The sequence below is a fragment of the Carcharhinus amblyrhynchos genome, chromosome 25 (genome assembly GCF_965287045.1).
Source record: "Carcharhinus amblyrhynchos chromosome 25, sCarAmb.v2.hapA, whole genome shotgun sequence".
Classification (NCBI taxonomy): Eukaryota; Metazoa; Chordata; class Chondrichthyes; order Carcharhiniformes; family Carcharhinidae; genus Carcharhinus; species Carcharhinus amblyrhynchos.
Genome location: NC_137348.1, coordinates 229,590 through 247,759, shown reverse-complemented (window position 1 = coordinate 247,759; position 18,170 = coordinate 229,590). Strand labels below are relative to the sequence as shown.

At 44.1% G+C, this 18,170-nt stretch overlaps 1 protein-coding gene across 2 annotated transcripts in view; it reads right to left on the bottom strand.

Moving 5' to 3' along the window:
- Positions 1 to 296: 296 nt before the first annotated feature.
- Positions 297 to 18,170, bottom strand: part of dipk1b (divergent protein kinase domain 1B) — a 61,736-nt gene continuing 43,862 nt past the window's right edge. For both annotated transcript variants that reach the window (XM_080212017.1, XM_080212016.1), the window contains exons 3-5: positions 17,817 to 17,924; positions 6,351 to 6,527; positions 297 to 1,318 (exon numbers count right to left, since the gene is read on the bottom strand). In XM_080212017.1, coding sequence (XP_080068143.1) covers positions 506 to 1,318; positions 6,351 to 6,527; positions 17,817 to 17,924 — 1,098 coding nt within the window. In that variant the 3' untranslated portion in view covers positions 297 to 505. The remainder of the gene's footprint in view (positions 1,319 to 6,350; positions 6,528 to 17,816; positions 17,925 to 18,170) is intronic.

Genomic DNA, 18,170 nt, shown 5'->3' with positions numbered 1-18,170 from the left:
GCACAGTAACTATTAGAGTTCACGTACCCCCCGCACCTTCTAATTGATGGATGTGTTAAATTCAGCATAATATTTTGTTTGAAGCTAGACCAATGTTTTATAAAGGTTCATCATCTCAGAGCTTTGCTGTAGGGTAGGGATTTTCTGGAGGGTTAGAGAGACACTGCATCTCTGGATGAGAATCTACTCAATGGTTGTGACGAACAGAGTAAGTCACAAGAGGGATTATTCTGTAATGTCCAACAATACCTGACAGGTGAATGAAGAAGGATGTTCCTTGTTGTATGGTTGCTATATTTCACCTTTAATAATGTCTGCATCCTTTGTACTATATTAGGCATATGGTTTAACATGGCATCTACAGTTTATTTTCAATTATCTTGTACCACATTATTTGTTTCAGACTTTACTTGAGGTTGTTGACACAGTAGTTACTAATTCATAAATTACATTTGAGAAAAATCTCCAGATACAACACAATGATGCTTAGAGAATCTCTGGCCCTTTATGAATATTTGGAATTTGAAATCTTTTTCCAAAGTAGTGTTTTGATGTTGTTTAATAGAAGTGAATGATGTACCTCCATCTGGCTCGCTAATCCATTCAGTGTCATACAGGTCTGTAGCTGCTTCTGTAATTCATCTCTGAAATCACTGGGTGCTCCATACAGCAGATACTCCTGTAACAGGCCACAAACCTTGGCCAGATTTGGTTGTATCAGTTCAGTATTGCATTGCTTCACTAGTTTGTCACAGGTTGCTGTGCAGTCTTTCCCATATGTGCAGTCTGTGTTGTGTTCACAATGGCGTCCTTTATAGAATCCTTTAAGAGTCATTTCTGTCACCACCTTCCTTAAGTTAACCATTTTAAAATCATATTTCTCATTGTAACCAATGTTGCCTGGGTCTGTGTCGCAGATGTAAAAGCTGCCATAAGTGCCATGAAAAATCTCCTCCACGAACTCCAAGAGGCCAATGGTGATTTCTGCTCTCTGTGGCCACGCAGGAGAAAACCATTGGTTCAGGCTCTTGTGCACTATTGAAGGCAAAACTGCTTCAAGGAAACGTGGTACCTTGATGCTGTAAAGTGAGTGGTGTGGGGTCTTCTCGGTGATGTACAGGTCTCCACAGTATCCTAGCAACTGCGCTGTGTGTTCCTTTTCATGCAGAGAGACAATCAATAAAAACTCATTGAGTTGAAGTAAGGCCCAGATAGATTTTGCTTCAGCTAAGGAGACTTTGTTGTCCTGGTTGATATCTGCCATGCTGATTATTCTGTTGACAAGGTTCCCAAGTGACTGCTGATCTCCAAGATTAGACTGTAAAAAGTGAATGAGTTGTGAGTGATAATAATGCTTACACACTTCAAGCCAGTTAACAGTTAAATGGCTGCAAGTGGTTGTCTGACAAGGTATTAGTTACTGTGGCGAACGTTGATTCTTTTCAAAAGTTAGTGAGTTAACACACATGGCTGGGTTAATCTACTCAGTGAGCATAGAGAATTGACAGTGTTGGGAAATGGATACAGAGGGAAAGGAGATGCAAATTAATTTAAGTAAGTGACATCAATAAATATATAAAAAATCAAAGTAACTTAAATTTTTAAATTGAATTTATTTATTATTGTCCCAAGTAAGCTTACATTAACACTGCAATGAAATTACTGTGAAATTCCTCTAGTTGCCACACTCCAGCACCTGTTCGAGTACACCGAGGGAGAATTTAGCATGGCCAATGCAGATATCCAGCACGTCTTTTGGACTGTGGGAGGAATCCAGAGCACCTGGAGAAAACCCATGCAGACACGGGGAGAATGTGCAAACTCCACATAGACAGTGACTCAAGGCTGGAATTGAACCTGGGTCTCTGGCGCTGTGAGGCAGCAGTGCTAACCACTGTGCCACCATGACACCCATCTTCCGCTAATCCTAATCAGATAAAAAGGGATAAAATTAAAAGTAAAGCACAGTAAAATTAAAAGGATAAAATTCCTTTCTGCAAAAATCTGGTATAAATAAAAAATAAAAGTGGATACTAAACTACAAACATATTACAAAAGTAAGTATACTTTTAAATAAAATGATGGGACAGCTAAAACCCATTTCCTGCATTTTTTGTGCTGTGTGAGGACTCTAGGATGCGTCCTGTGTTCTGAATAACACACACCTCCAGCTTCTCAAACTCAAACCCAAGAGTTTCTGATCTTGATGAGTGAATGAGTCAGTGCAGGCTATAAGACAGGCTACGAATTTCCTTCAGAACACTTTTCAGGAGGTGGCAGAAATAATAATAGTAGGAGGGATTATTATTTAAAAGGCAAAAAGCTGCAGCATGCTACAGTGCAGAGGGACCTGGGGGTCCTTGTGCACGAGTCATAAAAACCCAGTCTACAGGTGCAGCAGGTGGTCAAGAAGGCGAATGGACTGTTGGCCTTTATAGTGAGGGGGATAGAATATAAAAGCAGGGAGAGGTCTTGCTGCAACTGTACAGGGCACTGGTGAGGCCGCAGCTGGAGTACTGTGTGCAGTTTTGGCCGCCGCACTTGCGCAAAGATATATTGGCCTTGGAGGGAGTGCAGAGGAGGTTCACTAGGCTGATATTGGAGACGAGGGGGTTGGACTATGAAGAGAGACTAAATAGACTAGGTCTGTACTCGTTGGAGTTTAGAAGGATGAGGGGGGATCTTATAGAGACGTATAAGATAATGAAGGGATGGATAGGGTAGAGGTAGAGAGATTCTTCCGGCTTAGAAAGGACAGCAGGACTAGAGGGCACAGCCTCAAGATAAGTGGGGGCGGGGAGGCGCAGTTTAGATCAGAGTTGAGGAGGAACTTCTTCACTCAAAGGGTGGTGAATCTCTGGAATTCTCTGCCCGTTGAAGTGGTGGAGGCTACCTCGCTAAATATATTTAAGTCACGGGTAGATAGGTTTTTGACAGACAAGGGAATTAAGGGTTATGGGGAGAAAGCGGGAAAGTGGAACTGATCCACTTCAGATTAGCCATGATCTTATTGAATGGTGGGGCAGGCTCGAGGGGCTAGATGGCCTACTCCTGCTCCTATTTCTTATGTTCTTATGTCTCCTCAGAGAGTTCAGGTGGAGAATAAGTGGGTAGCCATTGATCAAGGTAGGAATAGATAAGTAGAACAGGAATGCTCTGAGTCTCCTCGGAGGAATGCAACTTGTAGAATGGTGACTGTAGCGACTGTGGGGCATTTGATAGTGAGTGCTAAAGACAAGAGTACAGTGAATCCCACTTGGTGTGTTATCTGCCTGGTGCCAGAGTGGTGGGTGGCATGATGGTACAGTGGTTCACACTGCTGCCACACAGCACCAGGGACTTAGGGCTTGGGTCACTGTCTGTGGGGCACATGGCAACCGATGACACAGGGAGAAGAAAGCTGAAGTCCTGTACTCAGCATTTCTGCATCTAGGAAAATACACGTTTTTCCAAGCAAACATCAGAATATTAAAATATAACATCTTACTGTGTGGCTGATGAAATGGTACAGGGGCAGAGTTTCAGGTTTCTGGGGCATTGAAACAGTTCTGGATCAAGGGGGACCTGTTTAAGACAGGTTGGCACTGCTGCCTTACAGTGCCAGGGAATTGGGTTCAGTTCCAACCTTGGGTGACTGTCGGTTTGCACATTCTCCCTGAGTCTGCGTGGGTTTCCTCCTGGTAGGCAAGAGAGGTGATTGCAGAGCCTCTGGCTCTGATCTTCAGGTCATCGTTGGTCTCAGGTATAGTACCGGAAGATTGGAGGATAGCGAATGTTGTCCCATTGTTTAAGAAGGGGAACAGAGACTTCCCCGGGAATTATAGACCGGTGAGTCTTATTTCTGTTGTGGGCAAGGTTTTAGAAAAAATTATTAGGGATAGGATTTATAGTTATTCGGAGAGTAATGAATTGATTGGAGATAGTCAGCATGGTTTTGTAGCGGGTAGGTCGTGCCTTACTAACCTTATTGAGTTTTTTGAGAAAGTAACCAAAGAGGTGGATGGGGGTAAGGCAGTTGACGTGGTATATATGGATTTTAGTAAGGCGTTTGATAAGGTTCACCATGGTAGGCTTCTGCAGAAAATGCAGATGTATGGGATTGAGGGTAGTCTAAGAAATTGGATCAGGAATTGGCTAGCAGATAGGAGACAGAGGGTGGTGGTTGATGGTAAATATTCGTCATGGAGTTCGGTTACGAGTCGTGTGCCTCAGGGATCTGTTTTGGGGCCACTGCTGTTTGTAATTTTTATTAATGATCTGGATGAGGGTATAGTTGGGTGGATTAGTAAATTTGCTGATGACACCAAAGTCGGAGGTGTGGTAGATAGTGAAGAGGGGTGTCATAGTTTGCAGGGAGACTTAGACAGGTTGCAGAGCTGGGCTGAGAGGTGGCGGATGGAGTTTAATGCGGAGAAGTGTGAGGTGATTCACTTTGGTAGGAATAACAGATGTGTTGAGTATAGGGCTAACGGGAGGACTTTGAATAGTGTGGAGGAGCAGAGGGATCTAGGTGTATGTGTACATAGATCCCTGAAAGTTGGGAATCAAGTTGATAAGGTTGTTAAGAAGGCATACGGTGTCTTGGCGTTTATTGGTAGGGGGATTGAATTTAGGAGTCGCAGCGTCATGTTGCAACTGTACACAACTCTGGTGCGGCCGCACTTGGAGTATTGTGTGTAGTTCTGGTCCCCACATTATAGGAAGGATGTGGAGGCTTTGGAGAGGGTGCAGAGGAGGTTTACCAGGATGTTGCCTGGTATGGAGGGGAGGTCCTATGAGGAGAGACTGAGGGATTTGGGGTTGTTTTCGCTAGAAAGAAGGCAGCTAAGAGGGGATCTTATTGAAACATATAAGATGATTAGAGGTTTGGATAGGGTGGACAGTGATAGCCTTTTTCCTCGGATGGAGAAAGCTAGCACGAGGGGGCATAGCTTTAAATTAAGGGGTGGTAGTTATAGGACGGATGTCAGGGGTAGGTTCTTTACCCAGAGGGTGGTGAGGGATTGGAATGCCCTGCCTGCTGCAGTTGTAAATGCACCTAGTTTGGGGGTGTTTAAGAGATCCGTGGATAGGTTTATGGATGGAAAGGGATTGGTTTAGGTTAGAGGGTCATTGTTTTTTAACTGGTCATCGCAACATCGTGGGCCGAAGGGCCTGTTCTGCGCTGTAATGTTCTATGTTCTATGGTGCTCTGGTTTCCTCCCACAGTCCGAAGATAAACAGATTAGGTAAATTGGCAGGGTAAAGGTATGGGGTTACGGTGATAGAGAGGGAGGTAGGTCTGGATAAGATGCCCTTTCAGAGAGTTGGTGCAGATTTGATAGCTGAATAGCCTCCTTCTGCATTGTAGGGATTCTATGTACTTCAATAAATTTAATTAGTTGTTGAAGTAGCAGAGAAGGTTATTATTGCATATGTGAACTTTCAAAGGTTACTTGACAAAGTACCACATATTAGACTTGTTGGCAAAATTGAAAACCACAGGATTGAGTATCCAGTATATGCAGAAGTGTCAAAACTGACTAAGGAACAGAAAGCAGAGCGAAGTGGTGTGGTGGATGGTAATTTTTCAGTCTGAAAGGAGAAATGCAGAAGTGTTTCCCAAGGACTGGCATTAGGATCAATGCTCTTTCTGATAGATTGTAATGAGCTGGACTTGGGTGTACAGGGCAGAGTTTCAAAGTTTGCAGATAGCACAAAACTTGGAAATGTCGGAAACAAGTTGCAGACTTTAAGAGGACCTAGTGTATTGGAAATTGATCCACCTGCAAATAGTCTCTTATTTATTTCATTTTCTACCTGTTCATCCTGTTTCTACAGAATTCACGTAATGTATTGATTGGAGTTCACTACCACAGAATGTAGTTGAGGCCAAAGCATTGTGTGATTTCAAGAAGAAATTAGATATCGCTCTTGGGGCTAAAGGGATCAAGGGATATGGGGGGAAGGGGAGATCAGGATATTGAATTTGATGATCAGACATGATCAGAATGAATGGCGGAGCAGGCTCAAGGGGCTTAATGACCTACTCCTGCTTCCAGTTTCTATGGGCAGGATTTTACAGCCTTGCTTAGGTGAGATCGTAAAATCCCAGCCGAGGCCAACGGAGATTTCTGTTCCAGGATCCTCGCCCAGCCAGATTCTGGAACGGGCGAGGTAATAGGGTTTCTTAGAATTATTATTCTTAGTATTATTAAAAACTATGTTTCTATTTGCTTGATAATCTTAAAATGCAAACCATATTACTGCGTATCTCTGATTGTGTGATGTATCTGATAAATATGTGGATGTCTAATGGATATGTATCTGATGTGTCTGATTGGAATGTGGAGAAATTCCCTTAAACAAACCTTCAGGAATGTCAGCAGCATTTGCTTGAATTCATCCATTGAGGTCCCCCTAGTTGGTTTGTCAAACAACATCAGATCCTTCTGAGGTAAAGAATCCAGATTCAGATCTGTTCTGAAAGCTTCTCCTATCCCACACTTGATGATGATTTCCTTACCCCTCCAAACTCCTCCATAAACCTGTTGAGGTGAAACAATGGCAACAATTTAACATTTTAACGTTAATGTCCATTTATTAGTGACACAATTAGGCTTACATTAACACTGCAATGAAGTTACTGTGAAAATCCCCTAGTCAACACACTTTGGCGCCTGTTCGAGTACACTGAGGAAGAATTTAGCATGGCCAATGCATCCAACATTCTTGTGTACAATGACCTATATCAGCCTTTCTCTGAGCTCCCATCTTTGACAAGCTTCTTACCACAAAATCTTGCACTGTATGAGAGCCTGATAATATCCATATTGGATTACTTTTGATTTCTCAGTGCCAGTTTCTGTGATCAGAGGAATTACAGGATGGTGAAAAGATCACTTTCTTCCATCCACGAACAGAATATAGACCAAGTGCTGGCAGATGAGATTAGGTAAGAGTTCAAGTATTTCTAATGTGTTGGTTCAGACTCGGGGCTGAAGGGTCTCCTCTGCTCTGTATGATTCTAATGATAATGAGTTATTGACCAGTCACAGCACTCAATCTCTAGCCATGATCCATAGATCCAAACTCAACTGTCCTCACACATCAAGTTTCAAATTACTTATATGCTGTATCCAAAATATTTTCTGAAACATGTAAACCAGTAATTGTATAATGAAACAATAAATAACATTGGAAGGTTAATGATCTGCAACATGGCAGCTGTATTCTTATATGATCTTGTATTTCTCAAGACATCATTAAAATGTAGAGACCAGGAGAAGGAATAGGCCAGTCAGCCCTTTGAGCTTGCTTCACCATTCATTATGATTGTGGCTGATCATCCAACTCCACCTTTGCCCCAATTCGTTTGATTCCTTTCGTTTCCAGAACTATATCTAACTCATTCTTTAACAAATACAATGTTTTGGTCTCAGCTGCTTTCCGTGGTAGCAAATTCCACAGGCTCACCATTCTCTGGCTGAAGACATTTTCCTCCACAATCATCCTCAAAACTGGTGCCCCTCAAGGCTGTGTTCTTAGTCTTATACTCCTTATAAACCTCTAACTGTGCAGCCAAATTCCCCTCACACACCGGTGTCCCACAAGGCTGTGTTCTCAGCCCCCTACTATACTCCTTATAAACCTCTAACTGTGCGGCCAAATTCCCCTCCAATTCGATTTTCAAGTTTGCTGATGACACCACCGTAGTGGGTCGGATCTCAAACAATGACGAGACAGAGTCCAGGAATGAGATCGAGAATCTGGTGAACTGGGGCAGCAACAATAATCTCTCCCTCAATCTCAACAAAATGAAGGAGAGTCATCGACTTCAGGAAGCATAAAGGAGGACAAGCCCCTGTCTACATCAATGGGAAGGAAATGGAAATTGGCGAGAGCTTCAAGTTTCAAGGTGTCCAGATCATTAACAGCCTGTCCTGGTGCCCCCCCCCCACCCCCGCGGATGCTATAGTTAAGAAAGCCCCACCAATGCCTCTACTTTCTCAGAAGACTGAGGAAATTTGGCATGTCAGCTATGACTCTCAACAACTTCTACAGATGCCCCATAGAAAGCATTCTTTCTGGTTTTATCACAGCTTGGTATGGGCTCCTGCTCTGCCCAAGACCGCAAGAAACTACAAAGAATTGTGAACGAAGCCCAATCCATCACTCAAACCAGCCTCCCATCCACTGACTCTGTCTACACTTCTCGCTGCCTCGGGAAAACAGCCAGTATAGTCAAGGACCTCACCTACCCTGAATGTTCTCTCTTCCACCTTCTTCTTTTGGGAAAACAAAAAAAGTCTGAGGCCACATACCAACTGACTCAGGAACAGCTTCTTCCCTGCTGCCACCAGACTTTTGAACTGGACCTACCTCATATTAAGTTGATCTTTCTCTACATCGTAGCTATGACTGTAACGCTACATTTTGCACTCTCTCGTTTCCTTCTCTATGAATGGCATGTTTTGTCTGTATAACATGCAAGAAACGATACTTTTCACGCTATGCTGTTGTGATGTTAGTATTTGTAAAATTATTTTTAAAACTTGTAAAAATGCTAAGAATAGACAGCATTGCCTGGTTCGTTTAAAAGGGTTTTTCTGTGATTCTTAGAGAGTTAAAAGAGATGCAGGCGTCTGGTACTCAGAGAGCACAGAATGAAACATTGTCTTGTGAGGTTGGGCTGTGATTACTGCCAAGACAACAGAACACATTTTTGAATTTTAACTTATCAATTTGACATTGGCATTTGAATAGCAGCCACCTATCAGATTTGAATTTGGTGTTCTGATAACCTGTGAACTAATCCTATTGGTATGTCATCAGGGGAATAAAACTAGCTCCCAGCTCCAGAGAGCTGCAAGACAACACCTGCAGAGTAACTGCTTAGTTCAGCTCTCAGGGAGAGAGGTAGAAAAAAAGCCAGCAACTGTCTGCCAGCATAACAGCCACATTTATGTCTTAAAAGAAAGCCTAATCTCAATCGCAAAGGTACCAACAGAAGATAGTGAAGACAGAAGAAAGTCAGCAAAGAAGTCAGAAGATTTTGGAAGACAACAACCTTGACTGAAATTTTGAGAGGAACTAGAAATTCTATTTTTTTGATAATAAATGGGAATTATACTTATCTAAATAGCATTCCATTAGAATAGTGCTTACTGGTTTGTTAATAGTTTAGTTAATATGTTCACTGTTAGTTAGATAAATAAGGTATTACTTGTTGATTTTATAGAGTCTCAGATTGTTATTTTGATTTAACCAGTAAAAGTTTCTGAAAAATAGATTGTACTATTTCTCACACACTCTAACAGTTTATGAAGGGAGGTACTTCTTATTGAGTGGTTGAGTGTTAGTTCTCAAAGAGGCTATTAAACCTTCCCCATTGTAACAATACTAAATATATTTAACAATGATAAATCAAATCAAATCAAATCATCTCTGTCCTAACAGGTTTATCCCATTTAAGGGCGTAGAATGCCCTGCCTGTAACAGTAGTGGACTCACCAACATTAAGGGCATTTAAATGGTCATTGGATAAACACATGGATGATATTGGAATAGTGAAGGTTAGATGGGCGTTAGATTGGTTTCACAGGTCGGGACAACATCGAAGGCCGAAGGGCCTGTACTGCGCTGTAATGTTCTATGTCCTTAGACCATGATTACTGGTCTGGAATCCCCCACCAACGGGAACATCCTTCCTGCATCTACCCTATCAAATCCTGTTAGAAATTTACAGATTTGTATGTGATCTCCCCCTCTTCTGAACTCCAGCAAATACAATCCTAACCAATTCAATCTCTCCTCATACGTCAGTCCTACCACCCCAGAAATCAGTCTGGTGTAACTTCTCTGCACTCCCTCCAGAGCAAGAACATCCTTCCTCAAGTAATGAGTCCAAAACTGCACATAATATACCAGGCCTCACTAATGCACTATACAATGGCAGGAAAACATCCCTACTCCTATACTCACTGCTCTCACTATAAAGGCCAACATGACATTTGCCTCCTTTACAGCTTTCTGCACCTGCATGCTTACCTTCAGTGACTAGTGTACGAGGACACCTAACTCTTGTTGCACATTCGCCTCTCCTAATTTATACCCATTTAGATAATCTGTCTTCCTGTTTTTGCTACCAACGTAGATAACCTCACCGAGTTGTTCCAGTCCTTTTGGAAGCAAAGATCCATTTCTCAGGAACTGAAAGATGCTTCCATTGTACACCTCTACAAGAGGAAGGGCAATCAGCAAGTATGCAACTACCACCGAGGAATTTTGCTGCTCTCCATCACAGGAAAAACCCTCGCAAGAGTCCTGCTAAATCGTCTGGCCGTTCATCTGGAGCTGGGCCTGCTTCCAGAGTCAAAGTGTGGCTTCTGCAAGGGTCATGGGACTATTGATATGACTTTTGCTGTGCGCCAACTTCAGACGAAGTGTCAGGAGCAGAATCGCGAACTCTACATAACCTTTGTTGACCTAGGGAAAGCCTTCGACACTGTCAGCCGGCAAGGCCTGTGGAGGATCATGTCAAAGTTCGGCTGCCCACCCAAATTCATTCAGATGGTATGCCAGTTCCATGGTGGCATGATGGCCAGAGTACTGGATGGCGGAGAATCCTCTGAGGCATTCCTAGTCACCAATGGCGACAAACAGGGCTGTGTGTTCGCACCCACACTTCAGCATGATGTTTACTGCCATGTTGAATGATGCCTTCCAGGACAGTGTTGCTGGAATCAGCCTCAAGTACAGAGTGGATGGAAAACTCTTCAACCTGAGGAGACTTCAAGCTATTACCGAAGTGAAAGAGACTGTTCTGAGAGATTTCCTCTTTGCCGATGACTGCGCCCTGTATGCTGGCTCAGAGCCAGAGATGCAAGTCAGTATGGACAAATTTTCCACGGCTTGTGACAACTTTGGACTCACCATCAACATTAAAAAGACCAAAGTCATGCACCAGCCTGCTCCTCATGCACCGTACACAGAAGCCGTAATCACAATCAAAGGGCAGAAACTACAGGCAGTGGACCAGTTCACTTATCTTGGCAGCACCCTCTCCCAAGCAGTGACTATTCATACAGAAGTTAACAGCAGAATAGCAAAGGGAAGTTCTGCTTTTGGTAGACTGCGCTCCACTATATGGGAATGTTGAGGAATCAGCCCAGCAACAAAACTGAAGGTCTACAGCGCCGCGGTACTCACTACCCTCCTGTATGCCTGTGAAACGTGGACTGTGTATCGAAGGCATGCAAGACAGCTCAAACATTTCCACATGACTTGTCTTCGCAGAATATTATGCATCCGATGGCAAGACAAAGTACCAGACACTGAAGTTCTCTCTAGAGCAAGCCTACCATCAGTCCACACATGCTGATGAGAGCGCAGATCCGGTGGGCAGGTCATGTCATCCGTATGTCAGACGAGCGCATACCCAAGCAGCTCCTTTTTGGGGAACTCTCTGCTGGAAGACGCTCGCACGGAGGGCAAAGAAACGTTTCAAAGACACACTCGAAGCCTCCCTGAAGTCGCTTGACATTGACACGTCCGCCTGGGAAACACTGACACAAAACCGCCCTACCTGGCGCTGCCTCATCCACAAAGGCTGTCAAGCTCATGAACCAAGGTGTATTGCTGAAGCACAACTTAAACACGAGCTGTGCAAGCCCAGAGCCACCAGCGCAGCAACTACACTGTCTACACAAGTCTGTCCAATATGTGCCAGGACATTCTGTGCCCAAATTGGCCTGATCAGTCATCTTCGGACACACCGTAACCAGCCTCAAAATGACTAATGGTGTTGAGGTCCTCATCTATGACAATGGACGAACAACAACAGATAACCTCACATTTATCCACCTTATACTGCATCTGACATGCAGATACCCACACACTCAGCCTGTCCAAATCATGCTGAAACATCTCTGCATCCTCCTCACAGCTCACCCTCCCATCCAATTCTGTATCATTTACAAATTTGGAGATAATACATTTGAGTTACCGCATCTAAATCATTAATATATATTGTGAATAGCTGGGGTTCTAGCATTGATCCCTGCAGTACCCCACTATTCACTGCATGCCACTTGGAAAATGAACCACTTATTCCTACTCTCTGTTTCCTCTCTGCCAACCAATTTTCTATCCATCTCAATACACTTCCCCCAATCCCATGCACTTTAATTTTACATGCTAATCTCTTAGGTGGGACTTTGTCGAAAACCTTCTGAAAGTCCAAATAAACCACATCACTGTTTCCCCTCAACTCTAATAGTTATATCCTTGAAGAATTCCAGTAGATTTGTCAAGCATAATTTCCCTTTCATAAATCCATGTTGACTTTCTAACCCTGCCACTGCTGTCCAAGTGCTATGTTATACAATCTTTGCAAATGGATTCTAGAAATTTCCCCATTATCGACGTCAGGCTGGTCTATAATTCCCTGATTTCTCTTTATCTCACTTTTAAAAAGTGCAGTTACATTGTCTATTCTCCGCTCTGCAGTAAATGTCAGGGGGTTAGCAGGGTAAATACGTGAGGTTACGGGGGTAGGGCTTGGTGGGATTGTTGTTGGTGCAGGCTTGATGGGCACAATGGCCTCCTGCACTGTAGGGATTCTATGATCTAATGAACTGTTCCAGAGTCTATAGAATCTTGGAAGATGATCACCATTGCATCCAATATTTCTAGGCCACTTCCTTAAGTACTCTAGGATTTAGATTATCAGACCCTGGAGATTTATCGGCCTTCAATCCCATCAATTTCTCCAACACAATTTATCTATTAATACCGGTTTCCTTCAGTTCTTCTCTCTCACTAAACCCTGTCTTCCCCTGAACTGTACTCCAAACCTGCTGCTCCCCTAGCCAGGCTCTTCCAGTACAGTTACAGCACTGACATCTACCCAACAATATGGAAAATTGTCCAGGTCTGTCCTATCCACAAAAAGCAGGACAAATCCAACCCGGACAATTACCATCCAGTCTACACTCGATCATCAATAAACTGACGGAAGGGGTCATCAACAGTGCTATCAAGCAGCACTTACTCAGCAAAAACCCACTCACTGATGCTCATTTTGGGTTCCTCCAGGACTCAGCTCCTGACCTCATTACAACCTTAGTCCAAACTTTGATAAAAGAGCTGAACGGATGAGGCGAGAGTGACAGCCCTTAACACCAAGGCAGCATTTGACTGACTGTGGCATTAAGGAGCCCAAGCAAAACTGGAGTCAATGGGTATCAGGAGGAAATCCCTTTGCTGCTTGGAGTCATACCTAGCACAAAGGAAGATGGCTGTGGTGATTGGAGGTCAATCATCCTAATCCCAGGACATCACTACAAGAGTTCCTCATGGTAGTGTCCTAGGCCCAACCAAATTAGCTGCTTTATCAATGACCTTCCTCCCATCAGAAGCTCAGAAGTGGGGATGTTTGCTGATGACTGCACAATGTTCAGTACTATTTGTTCAGTACTACTACTCTTCAGACACTGAAGCAGTCCATGTTCAAATGCAATAAGATCTGAACACAAAATTCAGGCTTGGGCTGACAAGTGGCAAGTAACATTTATGCCACACACAAGTACCAGGCACTGACCATCTCCAACAAAAGAAGATGTAGCCATTTCACCTTGACAGTCAACAGCAATATCATTGTAGAATCCCCACTGTCAACATCCTGGGGTTACCTTTGATCAGAAACTGAGCCGGACTAACCAGATAAATACTTTGGCTACCAGAAGTGATGGAATATTCTCCACTTGCCTGAATCAGTGCTGCTCATAACAGCACTCAAGAAGCTCAACACCATCCAGGACAAAGCAATTGGGTTCAACATTCATTCCCTCCACCACTGAGTGGCAGCACTGTGTACCATCCACACGATTCACCGCAACAACTCACTAAGGCTCCTTAGACAGCACCTTCCAAATCCATGATCCCCTCCAAAATAGGTTTTCTGTCCTGGAGGCTACAGTTGACGAGGAATCAACTGGAGATAGCCAAAGGGAGCAGGTCTCTGGGGGTGAGCCTGTTGTGAAGGCTCAGGTGGTTAGGGGATGTAAAAGATTGGGCCTAGTGATTGGGGACTCCACAGTTAGGGGGACGGATAGGAGAGTCGGAAGTAATGGTAGGGACTCAGGGCTGGTGTGTTGCCTCCCAGGGGCTGGGGTCCGGGATGTTTCAGAGAGGGTGTTCAGGAGTCTTAAGGGAGAGGAAAATCAGCCCCAAGTCATAGTTCATGTGGGGACGCATGACATAGGGAGGTTAACGGAAGGGGATATTAAGCAGAAATTTATGGAGTTGGGGTGGAAACTTAAGGCCAAGTCAGACAGAGTGGTTATCTCGGGACTCTTGCCTGTGCCACGGGATAGTTTAGAGAAGAACAGAGAGAGGGAAAGTTTGAACTCGTGGCTGAGGGGATGGTGCAGGAGGGAGGGGTTCAGGTTCTTGAGCAACTGGGGCTCATTCTGGGGTAGGTGGGACCTCTACAGGAGTGATGGTCTACACCTGAATCAGAGGGGAACCAATATCTTGGGGGGAAAATTTGCAAAGGCTATGCAGGGGGGTTTAAACTGATTCAGAGGGGGGGTGGGATCCTGAGTAGCAGGGATGAAAGTGAGGGGGGCATAGATGGGGACTGCAATGCACGGCATTGTGGGGGTGAAGCGGAGCAGGGTTTGAAATGCGTATACTTTAATGCGAGGAGTATTCGCAATAAAGTGGATGAACTTGCAGCGTGGATCAGTACCTGGGACTTTGATGTTGTGGCCATTTCAGAGACATGGATAGAGCAGGGGCAGGAATGGTTGTTGCAGGTTCCGGGGTTCAAATGCTTCAGTCGGAGTAGAGAAGGAGGTAGAAGGGGGGGAGGGGTAGCATTATTAGTCAAGGATTGTATCACGGTGTCAGAGAGGAAGTTTGATGAGGACTTGTCTGTTGAGGTAGTATGGGCTGAGATTAGAAATAGGAGAGGAGAGATCACCCTGTTGGGAGTCTTTTATACACCTCCTAAAAGTTCTAGAGAGGTTGAGGAAAGGATTGCGGAGACGATCCCGGTTAGGAGTGAAAGTAATAGGGTAATTGTTATGGGGGATTTTAACTTTACTAATATTGATTGGAATTGCTATAGCTCTAGCTCATTAGAGGGGTCAGTTTTTGTACAAAGCGTGCAGGAAAGGTTTTTTGACTCAGTATGTAGATAGGCCAACTAGAGGTGAGGCTATATTGGATTTGGTGCTGGGTAATGAGCCAGACCAGGTGCTAGACTTGGAAGTTGGTGTGCATTTCGGTGATAGTGACCACAATTCGGTTACGTTCACCTTAGTGATGGAAAGGGATAGGCATGAACCTCGGGTCAGTAGTTTTAGCTGGGGGAAGGGTAATTATGAGGCTATTAGGAGAGAATTAGGAAGCATAGGTTGGACTAGGAGACTACAGGGTCTGGGAACGTCCGAAATGTGGAGTTTTTTCAAGGAGCAGCTACTGCGAGTCCTTGATATGTATGTCCCTGTCAGGCAAGGAGGAAATGGTCGAGCTAGGGAACCGTGGTGCACTAAAAAAGTTGATTTGCTGGTTAAAAGGAAAAAGGAGGCTTATGTCAGGATGAGACTTGAGGGCTCAGGTAGTGCACTGGGAAGCTTTAGATTGGCTAGGAGGGAGTTAAAGAGTGAGTTAAGAAGGGCTAAAAGAGGACATGAGAAGACTTTGGCTGATAGGATTAAGGAGAATCCTAAGGCGTTCTATAGATATGTTAAGAACAGAAGATTGGTTAGGGCAAGATTAGGGCCAGTTAGAGACAACAGTGGGAAGTTATGTGTGGAACCGGAAGAGATTGGAGAGGCATTGAACCAATATTTCTCTTCGGTATTCACGCAGGGGGACATAAATGTAGCTGTGGAGAACACTGGGTTGCAGGGTTGTAAACTGGATAGTATTGCAGTTGATAAGGAGGATGTGCTAGATATTCTTGAGGGTTTGAAAATAGATAAGTCCCCTGGGCCGGACGGGATTTACCCTAGGATTCTCTGGGAGGCAAGAGAGGCAATTGCAGAGCCTCTGGCTCTGATCTTCAGGTCGTCGTTGGTCTCAGGTATAGTGCCAGAAGATTGGAGGATAGCGAATGTTGTCCCATTGTTTAAGAAGGGGAACAGAGACTTCCCCGGGAATTATAGACCGGTGAGCCTTACTTCTGTTGTGGGTAAGGTTTTAGAAAAAATTATTAGGGGTAGGATTTATAGTTATTTAGAGAGTAATGAATTGATTGGAGATAGTCAGCATGGTTTTGTGGAGGGTAGGTCGTGCCTTACTAACCTTATTGAGTTTTTTGAGAAAGTGACCAAAGAGGTGGATGCGGGTAAGGCAGTTGACGCGGTATATATGGACTTTAGTAAGGCGTTTGATAAGGTTCACCATGGAAGGCTTCTGCAGAAAATGCAGATGTATGGGATTGAGGATGATTTAGTTAATTGGATCAGGAATTGGCTGGCAGATAGGAGACAGAGGGTGGTGGTTGATGGTAAGTATTCGTCATGGAGTTTGGTTACAAGTGGTGTGCCTCAGGGATCTGTTTTGGGGCCACTGCTGCTTGTAATTTTTATAAATGATCTGGATGAGGGTATAGTTGGGTGGATTAGTAAATTTGCTGATGACACCAAAGTCGGAGGTGTGGTAGATAGTGAGGAGGGGTGTCATAGTTTACAGAGAGACTTGGACAAGTTGCAGAGCTGGGCCGAGAGGTGGCGGATGGAGTTTAATGTGGAAAAGTGTGAGGTAATTCACTTTGGCAGGACTAACAGATGTGTTGAGTATAGGGCTAACGGTAGGACTCTGAATAGTGTGGATGAACAGAGGGATCTAGGTGTATGTGTACATAGATCCCTGAAAGTTGGGAATCAAGTTGATAAGGTTGTTAGGAAGGCATACGGTGTCTTGGCGTTTATTGGTAGGGGGATTGAATTTAAGAGCCGCAGCGTCATGTTGCAACTATACAAAACTCTGGTGCGGCCGCACTTGGAGTATTGTGTGCAGTTCTGGTCCCCACATTATAGGAAGGATGTGGAGGCTTTGGAGAGGGTGCAGAGGAGGTTTACCAGGATGTTGCCTGGTATGGAGGGGAGGTCTTATGAGGAGAGACTGAGGGATTTGAGGTTGTTTTCGTTAGAAAGAAGGCGGCTAAGAGGGAACCTTATTGAAACATGTAAGATGATTAGAGGTTTAGATAGGGTGGACAGTGATTGCCTTTTTCCTCGGATGGAGAAAGCTAGCACGAGGGGGCATAGCTTTAAATTAAGGGGTGGTAGTTATAGGACGGATGTCAGGGGTAGGTTCTTTACCCAGAGGGTGGTGAGGGATTGGAATGCCCTGCCTGCTGCAGTTGTAAATGCGCCTAGTTTGGGGGCGTTTAAGAGATCCGTGGATAGGTTTATGGATGGAAAGGGTTTGGTTTAGGTTAGAGGGTCATTGCTTTTTAATTGGTCGGCGCAACATCGTGGGCCGAAGGGCCTGTTCTGCGCTGTAATGTTCTATGTTCTATAATGGCTACCATCTAGAAGGACAAAAACAGCAAATATCTGGGAACATCACCATCTACAAGTTCACCTCCAAGTCACTTACCATCCTGACTTGGACATATATGGCTGTTCCTTCACTGTCATTGGATCAAAATCCTGGAACTCCCTCCAACAGCACAGTGGGTGTACCTACATTGCACTGCAATTATTTTGTCTGTACTTAAACATCTGCTTCACTGTCACTGGACCTTAACAACTGTAAACTGCTGTATAGGAAATATTTTGCTCACATTTATCTAGTTGCACCAATAAATTGCGTACCTGATGGACTGGGTCTGACGACAGACATTGTTGGAAGAGCAGTGTGTTTTCCTCACACAGGTCCTTGCAGGCAGAGCCAGAAATAATCCCTTTTTTGTAGCGATCACACTGGAAGAAAAATAGTCTCTGCAGGTTATAATTGTCGCCTCGATTAAGATAAATCCAGATTTTTGACAAGAATGAACCAATCCTTTCCCAACTTCAGAATTTGGGGTTTGAAACTCTTTCTGTTTCAAAAGTTGATCCATTTTCTCCTGCCTTGTCTTCCTGCAGTCTACGGGAGAAGATTTACCAGTAAGATAAAATTCCTTTATCAAATTGGGGGTCTGAGATGGATGCACAGCTCTGCAATAT